This window comes from Squalius cephalus (genome assembly GCF_949319135.1).
Source record: "Squalius cephalus genome assembly, chromosome: 18".
In the NCBI taxonomy this organism is placed as follows: Eukaryota; Metazoa; Chordata; class Actinopteri; order Cypriniformes; family Leuciscidae; genus Squalius; species Squalius cephalus.
In genome coordinates, this window is record NC_137139.1 from 9,037,529 (window position 1) to 9,059,032 (window position 21,504).

The 21,504-nt window shown below is 38.1% G+C and overlaps 1 protein-coding gene across 1 annotated transcript; it reads left to right on the forward strand.

Moving 5' to 3' along the window:
• The first annotated feature begins 280 nt into the window (after positions 1-280).
• On the forward strand, positions 281-21,194 carry rabggta (Rab geranylgeranyltransferase subunit alpha). Its single transcript, XM_079848525.1, has 17 exons — positions 281-378; positions 742-765; positions 7,118-7,228; positions 7,303-7,427; positions 9,649-9,836; positions 9,937-10,167; positions 10,464-10,547; positions 10,624-10,706; positions 11,278-11,373; positions 11,980-12,085; positions 12,162-12,213; positions 13,655-13,743; positions 13,874-13,962; positions 15,252-15,368; positions 17,231-17,344; positions 19,195-19,282; positions 20,655-21,194. The coding sequence occupies exons 2-17, from the start codon at positions 763-765 to the stop codon at positions 20,801-20,803; spliced, it is 1,725 nt and encodes a 574-aa protein (XP_079704651.1). The 5' UTR covers positions 281-378; positions 742-762; the 3' UTR covers positions 20,804-21,194.
• The last annotated feature ends 310 nt before the right edge of the window (positions 21,195-21,504 follow it).

A 21,504-nucleotide genomic window follows, 5' to 3' on the forward strand; every position in this document is an offset into this window, starting at 1 on the left:
TATGTGTGTGTGTGTGTGTGTTTAAAGAGAAAATATAATACAAATGTATAAATACAATTTTATAATCCTACTTTATAGACCTATTTAAGTGTCTTTAACTACTATAGGCTACTAACATTTATTTGTTACGGTTTGATATAATGCAGTTATTGTGTACATTCATGTTTTTTATGTAAGTAGTTAGTAATGTGGCCATAAAATACACGCAGAGACATGGAGATTTCCAGACATCTCACGCAGTTTTTGTCTTCTTATCTAGAGAGGGCGCTAGTGCTCTTACGATGATGACGTGTTTTTGAAGCGACGGAAGAGTTGTTTGTAGTACATTTCGCATTTATTACACATCCTGCACAGCACACCCTGGAGTCAAACTCACAGGTAAAACATAAACGCTCTTCATCATACAAAGCTGTTAACGTATAATGTTTCTCCCGAAACTGCACCCTCGGGTCAAGCCGTGTTTAACGCGTGCTGTGAAGCTTCAGTGATTGTGCATCATCAGCATGACAGATCAATCATCCAGATGTGTTTAGACCTGTGATGACTTTATAGCTCTACACTCATGTGTTATTGCGGTTTAAGCGGTAGGAAGTGTGTCTGATGCGATAATTCACATTTCAAATGACATGGATGGAGCTCTTCCTTCAGTCTGTGTTATTATGGGTGTGTCATATTCAGATTCAAGAGGTATCGTGTGTTGTTAACAGGCTTTCGCACCTTACTGTGTTTTCATTTTTCTAGATCTTAATCAAGTGGTGAATTATGGTGAGTAGTTCTTCCTTTTAGTGTTATGCCATTTCCTCTACTTTGTCCTAAATATGATCATTCTCATGTGACAGACCCCTAAATACGATCAGTTTCATGTGACAGGCCCCTAAATATGATTGTTCTCATGTGACAGGCCCCTAAATATGATTGTTCTCATGTGACAGGCCCCTAAATATGACCATTTTCATGTGACGGATCCCTAAATATGACCATTTTCATGTGACAGGCCCCTAAATATGACCATTTTCATGTGACGGATCCCTAAATATGACCATTTTCATGTGACAGGCCCCTAAATATGTTCATTCTTATGTGACGGACCCCTAAATATGACCATTTTCATGTGACAGGCCCCTAAATATGTTCATTCTCATGTGACGGACCCCTAAATATGATCGTTCTCATGTGACGGACCCCTAAATATGTTCATTCTCATGTGACGGATCCCTAAATATGACCATTCTCATGTGACAGGCCCCTTTAATATGACCATTTTCATGTGACAGGCCCCTAAATATGACCATTTTCATGTGACAGATCCCTAAATATGACCATTTTCATGTGACAGGCCCCTAAATATGTTCATTCTCATGTGACGGACCCCTAAATATGACCATTTTCATGTGACGGATCCCTAAATATGACCATTTTCATGTGACAGGCCCCCTAAATATGACCATTTTCATGTGACAGGCCCCTAAATATGTTCATTCTCATGTGACGGATCCCTAAATATGACCATTTTCATGTGACAGGCCCCTAAATATGTTCATTCTCATGTGACGGACCCCTAAATATGATCATTTTCATGTGACGGACCCCTAAATACCTGTATGACCATTTTCATGTGACGGATCCCTAAATATGTTCATTCTCATGTGACAGGCCCCTAAATATGTTCATTCTTATGTGACGGACCCCTAAATATGACCATTTTCATGTGACAGGCCCCCTAAATATGACCATTTTCATGTGACAGGCCCCTTTAATATGACCATTTTCATGTGACAGGCCCCTAAATATGTTCATTCTCATGTGACAGGCCCCTAAATATGACCATTTTCATGTGACGGATCCCTAAATATGACCATTTTCATGTGACAGGCCCCTAAATATGACCATTTTCATGTGACAGGCCCCCTAAATATGACCATTTTCATGTGACGGATCCCTAAATATGACCATTTTCATGTGACGGATCCCTAAATATGTTCATTCTCATGTGACAGGCCCCTAAATATGACCATTTTCATGTGACGGATCCCTAAATATGACCATTTTCATGTGACAGGCCCCCTAAATATGACCATTTTCATGTGACAGGCCCCTAAATATGACCATTTTCATGTGACAGGCCCCCTAAATATGACCATTTTCATGTGACGGATCCCTAAATATGACCATTTTCATGTGACGGATCCCTAAATATGACCATTTTCATGTGACAGGCCCCTAAATATGTTCATTCTTATGTGACGGACCCCTAAATATGACCATTTTCATGTGACAGGCCCCTAAATATGTTCATTCTCATGTGACGGACCCCTAAATATGATCGTTCTCATGTGACGGACCCCTAAATATGTTCATTCTCATGTGACGGATCCCTAAATATGACCATTCTCATGTGACAGGCCCCTTTAATATGACCATTTTCATGTGACAGGCCCCTAAATATGACCATTTTCATGTGACGGATCCCTAAATATGACCATTTTCATGTGACAGGCCCCCTAAATATGACCATTTTCATGTGACGGATCCCTAAATATGACCATTTTCATGTGACAGGCCCCTAAATATGTTCATTCTCATGTGACGGACCCCTAAATATGACCATTTTCATGTGACGGATCCCTAAATATGACCATTTTCATGTGACTGGCCCCTAAATATGACCATTTTCATGTGACGGATCCCTAAATATGACCATTTTCATGTGACGGACCCCTAAATATGACCATTTTCATGTGACAGGCCCCTAAATATGTTCATTCTCATGTGACGGATCCCTAAATATGACCATTTTCATGTGACAGGCCCCTAAATATGTTCATTCTCATGTGACGGACCCCTAAATATGATCATTTTCATGTGACGGACCCCTAAATATGAACATTTTCATGTGACAGGCCCCCTAAATACCTGTATGACCATTTTCATGTGACGGATCCCTAAATATGACCATTTTCATGTGACTGGCCCCTAAATATGTTCATTCTTATGTGACGGACCCCTAAATATGACCATTTTCATGTGACAGGCCCCCTAAATATGACCATTTTCATGTGACGGATCCCTAAATATGACCATTTTCATGTGACAGGCCCCTTTAATATGACCATTTTCATGTGACAGGCCCCTAAATATGTTCATTCTCATGTGACAGGCCCCTAAATATGATCGTTCTCATGTGACGGACCCCTAAATATGTTCATTCTCATGTGATGGACCTCTAAATATGTTCATTCTCATGTGATGGACCTCTAAATATGTTCATTCTCATGTGATGGACCTCTAAATATGATCGTTCTCATGTGACGGACCCCTAAATATGATCATTTTCATGTGACGGACCCCTAAATATGACCATTTTCATGTGACAGGCCCCCTAAATACCTGTATGACCATTTTCATGTGACGGATCCCTAAATATGACCATTTTCATGTGACTGGCCCCTAAATATGTTCATTCTTATGTGACGGACCCCTAAATATGACCATTTTCATGTGACAGGCCCCCTAAATATGACCATTTTCATGTGACGGATCCCTAAATATGACCATTTTCATGTGACAGGCCCCTAAATATGTTCATTCTCATGTGACAGGCCCCTAAATATGTTCATTCTCATGTGACAGGCCCCTAAATATGATCGTTCTCATGTGACGGACCCCTAAATATGTTCATTCTCATGTGATGGACCTCTAAATATGTTCATTCTCATGTGATGGACCTCTAAATATGTTCATTCTCATGTGATGGACCCCTAAATATGATCGTTCTCATGTGACGGACCCCTAAATATGTTCATTCTCATGTGACGGATCCCTAAATATGACCATTCTCATGTGACAGGCCCCTTTAATATGACCATTTTCATGTGACAGGCCCCTAAATATGACCATTTTCATGTGACGGATCCCTAAATATGACCATTTTCATGTGACAGGCCCCCTAAATATGACCATTTTCATGTGACGGATCCCTAAATATGACCATTTTCATGTGACAGGCCCCTAAATATGTTCATTCTCATGTGACGGACCCCTTAATATGACCATTTTCATGTGACGGATCCCTAAATATGACCATTTTCATGTGACTGGCCCCTAAATATGACCATTTTCATGTGACGGATCCCTAAATATGACCATTTTCATGTGACGGACCCCTAAATATGACCATTTTCATGTGACAGGCCCCTAAATATGTTCATTCTCATGTGACGGATCCCTAAATATGACCATTTTCATGTGACAGGCCCCTAAATATGTTCATTCTCATGTGACGGACCCCTAAATATGATCATTTTCATGTGACGGACCCCTAAATATGACCATTTTCATGTGACAGGCCCCCTAAATACCTGTATGACCATTTTCATGTGACGGATCCCTAAATATGACCATTTTCATGTGACTGGCCCCTAAATATGTTCATTCTTATGTGACGGACCCCTAAATATGACCATTTTCATGTGACAGGCCCCCTAAATATGACCATTTTCATGTGACGGATCCCTAAATATGACCATTTTCATGTGACAGGCCCCTAAATATGTTCATTCTCATGTGACAGGCCCCTAAATATGTTCATTCTCATGTGACAGGCCCCTAAATATGTTCATTCTCATGTGACGGACCCCTAAATATGTTCATTCTCATGTGATGGACCTCTAAATATGTTCATTCTCATGTGATGGACCTCTAAATATGTTCATTCTCATGTGATGGACCTCTAAATATGTTCATTCTCATGTGATGGACCTCTAAATATGATCGTTCTCATGTGACGGACCCCTAAATATGTTCATTCTCATGTGATGGACCTCTAAATATGACCATTCTCATGTGATGGACCTCTAAATATGACCATTCTCATGTGATGGACCTCTAAATATGACCATTTTCATGTGACAGGCCCCTAAATATGTTCATTCTCATGTGATGGACCTCTAAATATGACCATTCTCATGTGATGGACCTCTAAATATGACCATTCTCATGTGATGGACCTCTAAATATGACCATTTTCATGTGACAGGCCCCTAAATATGTTCATTTTCATGTGACGGACCCCTAAATATGTTCATTCTCATGTGATGGACCTCTAAATATGACCATTCTCATGTGATGGACCTCTAAATATGACCATTTTCATGTGACAGGCCCCTAAATATGTTCATTCTCATGTGACGGACCCCTAAATATGATCATTTTCATGTGACGGACCCCTAAATATGACCATTTTCATGTGACAGGCCCCCTAAATACCTGTATGACCATTTTCATGTGACGGATCCCTAAATATGACCATTTTCATGTGACTGGCCCCTAAATATGTTCATTCTTATGTGACGGACCCCTAAATATGACCATTTTCATGTGACAGGCCCCCTAAATATGACCATTTTCATGTGACGGATCCCTAAATATGACCATTTTCATGTGACAGGCCCCTTTAATATGACCATTTTCATGTGACAGGCCCCTAAATATGTTCATTCTCATGTGACAGGCCCCTAAATATGATCGTTCTCATGTGACGGACCCCTAAATATGTTCATTCTCATGTGATGGACCTCTAAATATGTTCATTCTCATGTGATGGACCTCTAAATATGTTCATTCTCATGTGATGGACCTCTAAATATGATCGTTCTCATGTGACGGACCCCTAAATATGATCATTTTCATGTGACGGACCCCTAAATATGACCATTTTCATGTGACAGGCCCCCTAAATACCTGTATGACCATTTTCATGTGACGGATCCCTAAATATGACCATTTTCATGTGACTGGCCCCTAAATATGTTCATTCTTATGTGACGGACCCCTAAATATGACCATTTTCATGTGACAGGCCCCCTAAATATGACCATTTTCATGTGACGGATCCCTAAATATGACCATTTTCATGTGACTGGCCCCTAAATATGTTCATTCTCATGTGACAGGCCCCCTAAATATGACCATTTTCATGTGACGGATCCCTAAATATGACCATTTTCATGTGACAGGACCCTAAATATGTTCATTCTCATGTGACAGGCCCCTAAATATGACCATTTTCATGTGACGGATCCCTAAATATGACCATTTTCATGTGACAGGACCCTAAATATGTTCATTCTCATGTGACAGGCCCCTAAATATGTTCATTCTCATGTGACAGGCCCCTAAATATGACCATTTTCATGTGACGGATCCCTAAATATGACCATTTTCATGTGACTGGCCCCTAAATATGTTCATTCTCATGTGACAGGCCCCTAAATATGACCATTTTCATGTGACGGATCCCTAAATATGACCATTTTCATGTGACAGGACCCTAAATATGTTCATTCTCATGTGACAGGCCCCTAAATATGTTCATTCTCATGTGACAGGCCCCTAAATATGTTCATTCTCATGTGACGGACCCCTAAATATGTTCATTCTCATGTGATGGACCTCTAAATATGTTCATTCTCATGTGATGGACCTCTAAATATGTTCATTCTCATGTGATGGACCTCTAAATATGATCGTTCTCATGTGACGGACCCCTAAATATGTTCATTCTCATGTGATGGACCTCTAAATATGACCATTCTCATGTGATGGACTCCTAAATATGATCGCTCTCATTATGATCATATCAGATGATCAGATTTAATATAAAACTCAAATTATACTGTGTAAAATATGCTTAAAATCCTTAGTTTCTATTGCGTTATATTATTTTACTCTTTGTTCTATTCACTGTGGTACGGTACCAAATAAATCTATGCTGTTAGATGTGTTTAAATAATTGTATTTATTTATCTTCATCAAGTTCTTATTTTATGCAAGCTTGTTTTTGCCAAAGAATAGAACAATTTAAAAGACAATTGCGACTATTTATCTCACAATTCTGACTTTGTTTTGTTTTTGTCACAATTGTGAGAAAAAAGTCAGAATTGCTAGATAAAAAGATGCAAATACGTGGAAGCTTCAAAATTATTCATTTATATATATATATATATATATATATATATATATATATATATAAAATCCCCTTTGTAAACTTTCCCATGGACCCTTGGCACTTGTAAAGCCCTGCGTCACACACCTGTGTGTGTTTGTGTGTGTTTGTCAGCACGGGCGTGTGAAGTTAAAGTCAACAGCGCAGCAGGAGGAGGAGAAGAGGAAAGAGCGGGAGAAGAAGCTGAAGGCGTTCGTGTCGGCTCGCGATGCCGTCCTGAAGAAGGTTTGCTCTGCGGCGTGTGTGTGTAATGAGTGTGTAGCGTGACAGTGTGTGACGGTTCCTCTGTGTGTGTGTAGAGGAGCGCTGGGGAACACGACGAGGAGGCTCTACAGCTGACTCAGCTGCTCCTGTCCTCAAACCCGGACATCGCCACACTGTGGAACTACAGGAGAGAAGTCCTCCTGCACCTGGAGACGTCACGGTGAGGGATGAGTTGCTGCGCTGCTATGCTGTGAATGCAAGTAGTGTTATGTTGACTTAGGAATCTTTGTAGTCTGTTGAGGTATGCTGCATTTCTTTCTTTCATACTCTCATTTCCTTGAATGTCACTCAGTGTTGGTCAACACCATCAGATTCCACATGTGTGTACTGTCACATCAAATATTTATGACGTGTGATAACAATCTAGTGTTCACTTGTCATCGCAATCAGATAATCTTACAGTGTTGAAAGATGATGGTGTTGCCTAATAACCATATCTGCATGCAGAGCCGTCGCATAGGCTGTGCGAACTGTGCAACCGCACAGGGCCTCGCGCCAATAGGGGGCCTCGCAATCCTGCTTTTTTTTTTTTTTTTCACCACTTTTTAAAACATCTCGCGTCACGAATGTAACAATTCTACAAATAAATAAAACATATCCAGTTAACTGGCAAATCATTCATTTCGTTCGTTTTTTTTTTTTTTTAAATAAGAGAAGATCTAGCGCTGAAATGTGTTTTTTAAATCAAGTGATCAAAGTGCTCGTTGCCGCTGCGATCAGAGGCGCGGATACAGTGTTTTCTCGTGTGGCTTGCGCACACGCCGCACTGTCTTCATTTGGACGCGCGCTTCAATCCGTTGTGGATACTCTAACATAATGCACACAAATGTGTCCCTGCTTGATATACAACCACTGATTAACATAATCGGTTTTGATGAGAAAAAAAAACTAACGTTTTACGAGAAAAATAAAACCATACGACAGTGGATTCGAACCTACAACCCTCTGACATGTTAGGTGAAAGTTCTACCACTGGACCATTAAGACACATAAGAGCTAAGTAGGCGAATTCTCGACCTGACTTGATGTAAAGCCATTCGTGGTTGCACAGTTGATTTTTTTCCCCTCTGAAATACATAGCAAAAAGTCATAGCTGAGACTATGTGCATGATTATGCTGTATTATTCTACTTGATAAAAACGTATTGCAGCAAGATTATGCGTGCAAAAGAATTAGAACAGCTACGTCCGTGTGACTGTAATTCATGCGCAATTGAGCATACACATCAAAGAGCAGGGCCTCGCATTTCAAGTTCGCACAGGGCCTCGCACCCCACCAGCGACGGCACTGTCTGCATGTCACACGTATTAAAGAGCTGCTTGTTTTTTTGGGTGAAAATTAACTAAACCTTGTTTGGTTTTTATTGGTGTTTTTTATTTGAGTAGAAATAAAATATTTTTCTTTAGACCCAAGGCTTCTGAAAAAATTTGTTACAATTTATTTATAATTATTATAATATTTTGCAAATATAATATCTAGATATTTTTCATAGTTATGTATGTTATGCAAACCACACACGTATTAAATGCAGAAATCCATTTTGTTTGGTGAAAATGTGTTTTTGTAAAAATAATAATTTGATCCCATCAGCTTTATTTTTCTTTCTGCCCCAGTCTTGTTTAAATTTATTACGAAATGTTATAATATTTTACCAAGATAATATGATTAGTGACTAGATTATATGTATATTATTCATATCATACATGTATAAAATGCAGAATCCTTTTCTTTTTTTTTTCTTTCTTTTTTTTTTTACAAATCACAGATTCTTGATTTTATTGCATTTTTTACAAAATGTCCCAACTTTTCTGGAATTGTGATTGTACTAAATGGTAAATCCATTTTGTTTACTTTATAATTATAATTAAAACATTTAAATTAAATTATCTAAAAGTTTTATTTGATCTTTATTTTAGAACTTTTCAGTCAACAATTTGACTTTTTCTTTCTGACCAGGGCTTTTACAAATTGGTTAAATTTATTTCTTAATTGTAATAATAATTATAACCATATTTGCATTAGTAAAGCCATTTTGTTTTTCTGCTAAATTATTTTTTTTTTTAATGCTTTTCATACTTGGAAAATGTTTTTTTTTTATTGGCATCATGGTTCTGAAACAAAATAAAAGCACAATTAAGAAGCTATAAAACTTATCAAAACTGCTGTGACCTTGTCAACCTCAAAAATACTCAGGTTTATGAACTGGTTTATGAAATATTTCTAAAGGTATTGACACAGTTATATATTTATAAAATAATACAATAAAAAATTATCAATTCATCCTGTCAAGATATAGTAGTAATGTTTATTATAAGTTGCATATATTAACATAATGAAGAACAAATGCACATTTTGAATCTGTTTCTGTCCGCCTCCTCTAGCGAGACGGACGAGGTGCAGAAGCTGTACGAGTCTGAGCTGCTCTTCATCGAGGCCTGTCTGAAGGTGAACCCCAAGTCTTACGGCTGCTGGCACCACCGCACCTGGGTGAACACGCGCCTGCCCCGGCCCGACTGGACGCGTGAGCTCGGCCTCTGCGACCGCTGCCTCGGCCTGGACGAGCGCAACTGTACGACTGAGCGAGATCCGTCGCCGAATGGACTGTGTGTTGCTCAGATTTGTACGTTTCTCTTGTTGCTGACGTGTGTTTCTCCCGCCTCTTCCCCCAGTCCACTGCTGGGATTACCGCCGCACGGTGGTCAAAGAGTCCGGGGTTTCTGTCGAGCAGGAGCTGCAGTTTACAGATCGCCTGATTGGCTCCAATTTCTCCAACTACTCCAGCTGGCATTACCGGAGCACGCTGTTACCTCGGCTCCGCCCCCAGCCGGCCCCTGACTCCGCCCCCTGCGCCTCGCCTCAGCTTCACTCACACAGAGTCTGTGAGGAGCAGCTTCTGAAAGGTACAGCAGTGTGTACGCATTAAGGCATATCATACATCCTGAACACTGCATTGACCAATCGGTATTGTTAAACTCTGCATTTAGTAGTAACATGATAATATGGTCAAGACCTGGAACTACTTCATATCTGTGCAAAAATAATTACACAGAATATGTCAGCCAATCAGAATCAAGCATCTCTAGGATGTTGTGGTATTTACTAAAATATTTGACCTCAGGTTACCACATTTGACCAGTCAAAGGTGTTTCAGTGAGCCATGTAATAAGATGATGGTTTTCTGTCTTTATTTCTCTAGAATATGAGCTGGCGCATAATGCCTTCTTCACCGACCCCAACGATCAGAGCGCCTGGTTCTACTACCGCTGGCTGCTGGGCCGAGGTGAGTGTGTGAGTGTGTGTTTACTGCATATTTGACGTGACAAGTCTGCTCACCACTGCTGTGTGTGTGTGTGTAGCGGAGCGAGAGGAGATGATCAGCTGTGTGTATGTCAGCCGGGAGGGCGAGAGGGTGTCTGTCGCCTTCTCCAAACCTGTTCATGTAAGTGACCGCTGAGAGAAATCCACCAGCACTGTTTAACCAGCACAGAGTGAATGAGTCTCTCTCTCTCTCTCTCTCTCTCTCTCTCTCTCTCTCTCTCTCTCTCTCTCTCTCTCTCTCTCTCACTCACTCACTCACTCACTCACTCACTCACTCACTCACTCACTCACTCACTCACTCACTCACTCACTCACTCACTCACTCACTCACTCACTCACTCACTCACTCTCTCTCTCTCTCTCTCTCTCTCTCTCTCTCTCTCTCACCCTCTCTCTCTCTCTCTCACTCACTCACTCTCTCTCTCTCTCTCTCTCTCTCAATTTCAATTTTTTCAATTTCAATTTCAAATGAGCTTTATTAGCATGACTGTGTAACACAATGTTGCCAAAGCATCAACATATATATATAATAATAACAATGAATGTAAATAATAAAAAAAATGTATATATCATGTTATATGTACAGTAACATATATAAATAGATAGATAAATAGACATAATCTCTCTCTCTCTCTCTCTCTCTCTCTCTCTCTCTCTCTCTCTCTCTCTCTCTCTCTCTCTCTCTCTCTCAGGCGCTGTCAGTGGGTCTGATGCTGGTGTTGGACGGGCAGCCTCAGCCGGTGGAGTGGAGGTGCGCCCATCCGCGTTTCCGTCACAGTCCTGTCTGGGTATCCTTCACTTCCGGGTCACCAAGCAGTGCCATTCCTGTTTTAAAGAGGACCTATTATGCTTTTGTTAAGCTTATGTTTCGACTTTCTTTATTCTGTAATGTTGCTGTTTGACCAAAGTTGAGCTAAAGCACAAAGGAGTGATTCTCTATATCAGTGTCACTGTTCCTGAACTCCCTGAAACGCCTCCAGTGTAGTCTTGATGAGTTTTCTCCCGGTAACGAACGTGTCACAATATTCCTCATTTAAATAATTCCCACCACAGGCATATGTAGAATAAAGGGGCGGGGCCTGGTTGAATTAGTTAGTAGTGTGTTGAAACTGGCGGTTATGGTAAGAGGCGGGACATTTCCCAAAACACACTCAAAGCGCTTGACCAATCACAACACACTGATTCAGCCGACCAATCAGAGCACAGTGTGCTTTACAGAAGGAGGGGCTTCATAGAGACATTAACTAAACAGAGCGATACTGACAGACCGGGAAGAGAGGAGCTGCACCAATGACAAATATGGGAGTTAAGAAATGTCCCAGATGCTCTTTTCCAAATAAAAAGCTATTCCTTTGTTTGCAAAGCACTTGATCTTTAACTTCTGTTTCTGTCAGCTGTGTGATCTTCCTCCCGGCTCCATCACTGACATGAGTAATGAACACAACCTGACCGTCCACTGGACAGAGAAACACACACACAGAGACTGTGCTCTCTACACAGGTGAGCGTCACACTGACACGTGTGTGAATGAAGCGATGGATGAAGGCCGTGTGTGAACTTCTCCGTCATGTTTCAGGCTGTGCTGAAAGCTGGTGCAGAGACTCTGCCACTGATCAGGAACTGTTCAGGTACTGCTGTGTGTTTTTAATTGTTTGATTATTATTATTTTTTACCACTAAATCGTTCATCTCTCCGGTGTGAAGGTGAAGAGCTTGCTTCATAAGTTTAATATTGTGCATATGCAACAAATAAAGAATTAAGCCATTTTATTGGCAACTTGTCCATAAATCTCAGCCTAATTAATGCACTGCCATTAAAAATTTTAGGGTCACTAAGATTTACATTTTTTTTACTTTTATTTAGCAAAGATGCATTAAATTGAGAAAAAGTGACAGTAAAGAAATGTATAATGCTACAGTACATTTTTATTTAAAATAAACACTTCTTTTGATCTTTCTATATATCAAAGAAACATTTTTCATTTTTGTTTCCACAAAAATATGAAGCAGTTTTCAACATTGACAATAATCATAAATGTTTCTTGAGCATCAAATCATCATATTAGATGATTTCTGAAGGATCATGTGACACTGAAGACTGGAGTAATAGTACATTTGAAAATATATTCACATAGTTATTTAAAACTAACAATATTTCATAATATTACTGTATTTTTGATCAAATAAATGCAGCCTTTCAAAAGCAAAAAAATAACCCCAAACTTTTGACCGATAGTGTGTATATTAAAAACTATTTGAAATATACAGTTTCAATAAAAAAATTAAACAGTGTATATACATTTAAAAAAAAAGTTTTTATTAAACACTAAAACACATTTTGTATTTCTCAAAACTGAACTGTAAATCTGCAATAACTGAACTTTTCCCCCAACTTTATGTTCTTAATCAAGCACAACTCCAATGTCCGTCTCATTCATGTTTCACTCATGAGGGCAAATTTCTGTTGAGCGTTGATAATTAAAGTTGGAAAATGTTTGGAATGCGTCACAGAAATCAGAAATCAGTGATAAATCTCAGCGCAGTCTGCCAGCAGCTCTCAGGTTTGTGGCCCGCCCTCTGCCTGTCAATCATGCACAGATTCAGGTTTGCTGACATGTCTTCAGAGGGTGGGGTTTCGGTTTCAGTTAGAATGAAACTGTTATGTCAACGGTGTTAAAATGAACCAAAAAAAGGCATTAAACGTGTTAATGATGCAATGCATTAACATTAATTTTGACTGCCTTGTGTGTATATTGCACCTAAACTGTCTATCTCTTTATTTAATGACAATTTATTTAAATACAAATATTTTAAGCCAAATTTTCATGTTAGAAACAGATCTCACGATGATCTCAATTTGGTCCGTATGAGGAAAACGGCTTATATATCAAACTAAGTGATGTTTTTAAAAAATGTAAAAATGCAGAAAGTTTTTTGTGATGGTAAGTTTAGGGGTAGAGTTAGTGTAAGTGGAGAGAATATACAGTTTGTACAGTATAAAAATCATTGTCTATGGAAAGTCCCCATAAAACATGGAAACATACACTGTGTGTGTGTGTGTGTGTTGCAGGAGTGAGCTGTCGGTTGAGAAAAGTTCAGTGCTACAGGCTGAGCTTCAGTCCTGCAATCAGCTGCTGGAGCTCGAGCCTCAGAACAAATGTAAGTGTGTGTGCGCGTGTCTGTTTTCATAAAGGTGTGTGTGTTTTGTACATGCATACTTCACATAGCATTTGTATTTCCTGCATCAACTTAGAGAATAGAAGCTGTTGTACCTCTGTGTGTGTTTCAGGGTGTCTGCTGACAATCATCCTCCTCATGAGAGCTCTGGATCCTCTAGGCCATGAGAAAGAGACTCTGGCACATTTCCAGTCCCTCAAAGTGAGAACACACCACTGCATCATTACATGCTCTGTCTACAGGACATAATGAAGAATTAACAATACATAATTTAGGCAATTATTTACATAAACAATTAGAGATGCACCGATTGATCGGCTGGTGACCGGAATTGGACGATTTTCACGTGATCGGCCATGACAGGCGAACGGCCGGTCAGTCTGACTCGGGCACCGCATGATTAACCTTTTGAGCGGTACGGTCTCATATATGGGATTTTTATTTATGTGCCCCTGAGAGTACGGTCACCGGTGCCACATTTATAATGTTCAGTGACGTCGCATCACTGCCAGATTCAAACTGTGCTTTCGCGCGTTGGCTGGCGCTGAGCCAGAGTCGGACGCGTTCAGCGCTGTCATATCACAACTATAAGCAGTGTTTTCAACCTCATGTTTATTTTAGGTTTCAGATATTTAAATACACATAAGCACGAGTAAAACAATACATTTGGAGTTTGTAAAATACACACTGATGTCTGTGGAAGCAGCAATAACAATCTATTCAAATATAATTTGCCGACATGTGTTATTCATATCAGACAAACATAGTGGAAGTAACTATAAAGTTGACTCTATTCTTCTCAGTTCACCGGCCACTTTCTTGCATTTATTTCGGGAGAAACTAATGAATTCACGTGCTGTAAATCCGAATGACAGGACAACATTGCGGCGCCCATCTCATGTTATAGATCAAGATTATTTATAAAGTTAAACTTAAACGTGTTTGAGAATCGGAATATCAGATAGGCTAGTTGATGACATGGTAAGCAAGTTTGTGAATACTTTGAATAAAAAAGGAAAAGCGAAATAAAAGCGACACAGCGAACGTTAAATAAAAAAAAAGCTAAATAAAAGCGACAAGCGAACGTTCGCCTTGAAAAAACTCACTCTGGGGGTGGGGGGAGGGGGTGTCAGTTAGAATATTTTAAACTTACGCGTGAAAGGGTTAAAGAAAAGATCGAAAATACATATTTGTGTGTGCTGAAAAAGTGGTTAGAAAAAAATGTAATCGGAATCGGCTAAAATCGGTATCGGCAGGTCAAACTCAATGAAAAATCGGAAATCGGAATCGGCCTAGAAAATTGTAATCGGTGCATCTCTATAAACAATGCCTTGGTTTATACTCCAGTAATGTGTCAATCATGCCTGTGGCACAAATGATGTGCAGAGCTGAACACTTTGTGTCAGGTGTTTGTTCAAACCCGAAACCCCTCACTTTAGTGCCGTTTGCCTTTGTAAGCCGTGTGATTGGTCTTTTCCTCGCTCTCGCAGGAAGTGGACCCCATGCGCTCTTCCTACTACAGTGATTTGTGCAGCAAGTTCCTGATTGAAAACACCATCCTGAAAATGGAGTACGCAGAGGTGCGCGTCTTCAGCCTTTCCAATAAGGTAAGAGCGGCCGACCCGGGACTGAGATTGTTATAGTTTCCAGGTTTTCATTTAGTTTTTTATTTGCTTTATTTTCAATGAAACTTTCCAATGAAGATTTCTTATTCTTAATTTGTGTTTTCATTTATGTTCTCATTTATCAGTATATGATGAAGACATCTTCTTAATGCATAATTAATATAAAAACAAAATAATAAATATTCATAAATTAAGTTCAAGCTGGACTTTTTCACAGTTTAATTACTCTTCGCCGTTATTTGGGGGTAATTTTAAAGTTGGAATGAATTTTTTAACATTAATTTTCTTAATGCAGGCTGCTGGTCTTATTGAGAACAATTTATGAAAGCATTTATTTAGTTATTTTTATAATAAAATGAATGACTTTAAAATCTTAAATGCCGTAATGTGTGTGAGGCAGTGTGACAATTGCAAATCAGTTGCTTTCAGATCGGCCTTCATTAATACAGCGCTATTATTTTTATTACTATTATTTTTGAAAGTTTCAGAGGCATGAATATTTTTGTTTCACTTTTAAAAAAATATTCTTTATTTCAGTTTATTATTATTATTATTATTTTTTTTAATAGTTTAAATTTTCATTTACTAAAATAATCTTGTCCTGGTTAATGTGTTAATTTAACTAAATATTAAAATATGTGAGGTTGGAGTTATTAAATAAATATATTTATTGTAAACTTACAGTGTTCCCATAAATGACCAGGATGTTTAAAAAAAGATGATGTCTTAATGTGCTTGACGAAATGAACGTGACTGAATTGTTTAAATGTTTTCACTCGTGTGAAATTTAATGGCATAACAGATACATGAGTAATAAACAATGAGATAGTCTTACTCAACCATTTGCACGTGAGAGATAATAGTCATTTGACTTTCTAAATCTTTGATAGGCCTTTCAGCCATTTAATAGAGCACATTTTGAACATGATATCCTATTAAACTATGTTTGTACTCAACTCATTGAGTCATTATTACCATTCGAGTCTTAAATACACAAAAATAAAAATTGTATTGGCATCAGCAGCAATCACATTTTTGTGAATATTTTAAAGGCAAGAATAATTAGTGATTTAATATGGTTTCTGAGGGTTTGCTGAGCAGATCAAATGGAATACATGCCGAAAAATGTTGAATGGTGAAGAATAAAAAAAAAATTCAACCAAACATATGAAGTACACATTCATTGTAGTAAAATTGTTTTTCTATTCTACATTGATAGCAGCAATTTAGTTAGTTAGTTAGTTAGTTAGTTCTGAAAGTTTCTGGTATAAAGAAAAAAATGGCTATGTTTCCATGTTTTTATTTATTTTCTGTGAATGGGTGTATTGTATTTAATGTTGTTTCTATGCACGATTTCATTTCAGTGTGGCATAAATTCTCTTCTATACAAAGAATGACAAACTACACATTTTTTTGGGTGCGCCTATTAAAGGTTAAGAAATAGAGTAACTGCCAGATTCACTATGCAGTTACATAGAAACACCCATGTGTGTGTTCTCCTGAATCACAGTAAAAACACACAGCTCTCCCTAGTTTCTCTCAGCGGAGTGACAACAGCAGTCACACCCTGTGTATCAGACTAAATGGATTACAATAGTGATCCACCTCACAAATTATTATCTCCACTATAACACCAAGCCATCATACATGCTTTACTTGTTTTCTTACTTTCAAACAGTGGCTCGCAGAGTTTCTCTGGCGTTGACCACATCCTTCTGCAGAACATGTTCTGTCCTTTTCGGTCAACTTTACATTGAAACCAAAGATTAACTTCAATTTTCTCTCTCTCTCCCTCTCCCTCTCCCTCTCCCTCTCCCTCTCCCTCTCCCTCTCCCCGACATCAGAACCTGACGACCTTGTGTCACCTTGATCAGCTTCTCTTGGTGACACATATCAACCTCTCCTCCAATCAGCTTGTGCGGCTGCCACCTCAGTTTGCTATGTTGCAGTGCCTAGAGGTGAACCCATGCTGCTTTTCCTCATTTTCCCACAAATCACTGTTCAGAACCCCTCACACAGAATGCGTTTTCGCTGTTAGAACAGAGAGACGCAGGTAGGGTTGGGTTGGCCAAATCGATACTTTTAAAACGGTACCGGTGCCTAAACAGTGCCTGAACCGATACTTAAAAAAAAAAAAAAAGAGCCTCAAAATGATGGTGAGTGACACTTAAAGAAAAGCTTTTTTATTGAAAAAAAAAAAAGTAAAGTAATATTAAAGTAAATGAATATAAATGAAATAAATATAAGTAGCCTAAATACAAAACACAACAAATTTACATAACAAAACCTAACCCAACTACAGTAACACTAAATAACAGTTACAGAACTAACAGCAAAGTAGTCTGTATTCTTGGTGTGCTACAAACCAGCTTTAAATTTAAACAATTATTTTCAAATGTTTTGCCTTCTCTGGTAAAATACACACCTCTCCTGACTTATTGCATGTCTTGCACAAAGTGAGCGTTATTTTAGAACGCATCACCATTAATGCCGTGACGCGTAACCCCTCGCAGAAGAAGAACGCCGTCATGTTAACAACTGTGGCAATGAGCGCTCAGGATCAGCTGAAGGCTGGATTTTCAAAAGTATGTGAAGTTCGCGGCTCTATTGTTGCAGTAAACTTGCACAACGTTCTTGAATGAATAATTTATTAGATGCATGCCGGTCTGTTATTGTAGGGACAACGACTTTACATTTCCACACTAAACATGACGTGGAACAAAACAATCTGTGATTGGTTGCGTTACATGTCAGTCAGTCCTTGGCTGATATTTTTATTCTTAAATACATGTAAGTGAATGTGTTTTGTCATTTAAGAAACCTTTATAATAATCATGATTCATGTTAGTTGATCTATAACGCACAATGGGCGCCATGTTAGTACGCACCGCAGTTCAGAGAATTGTATCTGTCAGATTTAGGCCTACAACACGTCAATTCATCCACTTCTCCCGAAATACATTAAAGTAAGTGGCTGGTGAAGTGTGAGAAGAATACAGTAAATTTTATAGTTACCTACACAATGTGTATCTAAACACGTCATCAATTTATAATTGAAAGGATTGTTATTGCCGCTTCCATAGACATCAGTGTGTATTTTACACACTATAAATTTTGTTTTGCTAATGTATATGTATTTAAATGTCTGAAACCTCAAATAAACCTTATCTGGTTGAAAGCACTGAATAGTTGTGATATATGACAGCACATCTCCAATCTCTCTGACAGCGAGTGACACACACCCGCCTCCTCTCACTCACTTACTTCATTTGCTCCGGAGTAATGTTGCTGTTACTGGGCTTGAATTTAGGCGTGGGATTGCGTGTGTTGCACATAATTTTACTCATTCCCACAGATTTTGAGCTCACACCCAAAGTGTGGCACATAAAGCCGCCTCTCACTCAGTACTAAATTGAGTTCTTTTTCTCTGTTTATTGCACTTAAACCGTCAAATACACACAAAATAATGTCTTAGCGAGTATTCACACGTTTTAAGTGAACGTAAACAGTTGAGAAAGAAAATGCATGTGTATCATTGTAATGGATCTGTGCGTCAGGCCTTAAAGTGACAGTAGCCTAATAAACCTGCTGCCAAATCATGAGATAACATTAAAATAATCTGTAAGGCAGTTTTTCCCCATGGTATCGATGTCAGAACTGTGGGCTGTGAAAATGCTGAGTAGCTCGTAACTTTGGAAAGTGCAAAAATGCATTCTGTGTGAACATCCCCCTAACTCAGTGTTTCTTTCAAATGATCACATTGTAAAATGGCGAACTGCGCTTCACATGGAGTGGTTTGATGCTTTAGGTGCTGGAGGCCGATGATAACGCCATTGAAAGTCTGGAGGGACTGTATCATCTGCCTAAACTAGAGGAGGTTTCTCTGAAGAACAATCGTATCCTTTTCTTCAAAAAAATACAAATATGCGTTAAGCTCAACACCATTTTCTGGTGTCAGAGCCGGTGCGGGATTTAGCCTTGTGTGATGATAACTCAGTGTGGCTGAACTGCACAGAATAAAACTAGATTAAACCCATTATAACATTAGCAGTGCCTGATGCTACACATTACTGTTTTTGTCACGCTGCAAGTGTTTTCCAGACCCTTTATTTTCCAGTCCATTTAAAATAGTTTTAATTGCAAATATTGTGCGAGTTGATTACTTTTGATGAATTTTGTTTTACTATATTATTATATTACAAATAATATATATTAATATATTATATTGTTATTATGAGTTTTACTATATTATTTTTAGGGCTGTCAAACGATTAATCGCGATTAATCGCATCCAAAATAAAAGTTTGTTTTTATATAATATATGTGTGTGTACTGTGTATAATTATTTTCTATATATATAAATACACACACATGCATGTATATATCTAAGAAATATTTGCATGTATATACTGTGTATATATATATTTATATTATATATAATTTATATTATATATAAATATTATATATATAAATAACACATTTTTCTTAAATATATATGCATGTGTGTGTATTTATATATAGAAAATAATTATACACCGTACACACACATATATTATGTAAACACAAACTTTTATTTTGGATGCGATTAATCGCGATTAATCATTTGACAGCCTTAAATTATTTTATAAGAAATTAATAGTTTTTTTCAGGAGGGATATATTACATTGATCAATATGTGTCAATCAAGACATTTATAATGATACAAAAAAAATTCTATTCATAAAAGATTGTAAAAGTAATATGTTTCTTGAGCAACATATCAGCATATGTTTAATAATATTTCACATTATAACTATTTTTACTGTATGTTGGTCAAATAAATTAAGTCTTATTGACCCCAAACTTTTGAATGGTAGTATTAAACAAACGTATTAAATATTAAACAGTATTAAAACACATAAATTAAACATAATATTACGTGACTATATTTAGATTTCTCTTTTACCAGTTAAGGATGTGTATTATACTGTATCGGTTACACTTAATTTTGATGGTCAACTTTTGACATTCTACTAACTATCAGTAACTTTTCAACTACATGTAAACTAACTCTCATTAAAGTATTAGTTGACTGTCAGGGTTCGGTTTAGTAGAATAAGTTGACATGTTCTTGCAAAGTTACTTATAGTCAGTAAAATATCTAAACTGGACCATCGAAATAAAGTGTCTCTAATTATCTGATATGAGATTGTTAGTGTGTAATGTATTATTTATTTTATTTTTACTGTGTTGTAACTGTAAAAAGTGTTTTCTTAATGCTTTCCTCAGAAATCTGTAAACTGTCTGATCTTGAATCATTGGTGTCCTGCGTTAAACTGACCAGACTGGATCTGCGTGGAAACCCTGTCCACAAAACTGCCAACATAGAGTCTGAGCTCAGCCAGCTTTTGCCATTGGTTACTGCCCTGTCTCTTTGATGTGTGTGTGTGTGTGTGTGTGTGTGTGTGTGTGTGTGTGTGTGTGTGTGTGTGTGTGTGTGTGTGTGTGTGTGTGTGTGTGTGTGTGTGTGTGTGTGTGTGTGTGTGTGTGTGTGTGTGTGTGTCTCACTGACTAACTACATGTACTGCTTTAGATACTAATTAAAGTTCACTAACCATTTATAAACCTGTACCTCATGTGCTGAACCTGATCAGACTTAAAGTGATAGTTCACCCAGAAATGAAAAGACAGCCATTTGTTAGGACGTATGTATTTGTTTTTACGTATATTTTGATGAATGTTCATGCTGCTCTTTTCCATACAATAACAGTCCTAATTTAATTCAAATAAATTATATTTAACTGTAGACACAGACATGAGAGAAATTTACTTTTTTTTTGGTGAACTGTGCCTTTAAAAACAGTCAGCATCCTGTATGTCTGTGTTTGTGTTTCTGTGTGATAAATGACGGTTCTCATTTCCAATAAAGTTTGACCACTATGAACGCCGCACTGCATGCTGATAGAGAGAGATGTTTCACAACATCTGCTTTTACTTGTAACCCTTAAAGTTCTGAAGGTCCTGTTCATTGTTCTTGCGATGTATCGGTGAAGATAAGCCAGCTGTGGTGTGAATATTCACGCCAATAAAGAAACATGTTTCTTCTTCCCCATGTTTGTGTCTAGTTGGATCTAATTCT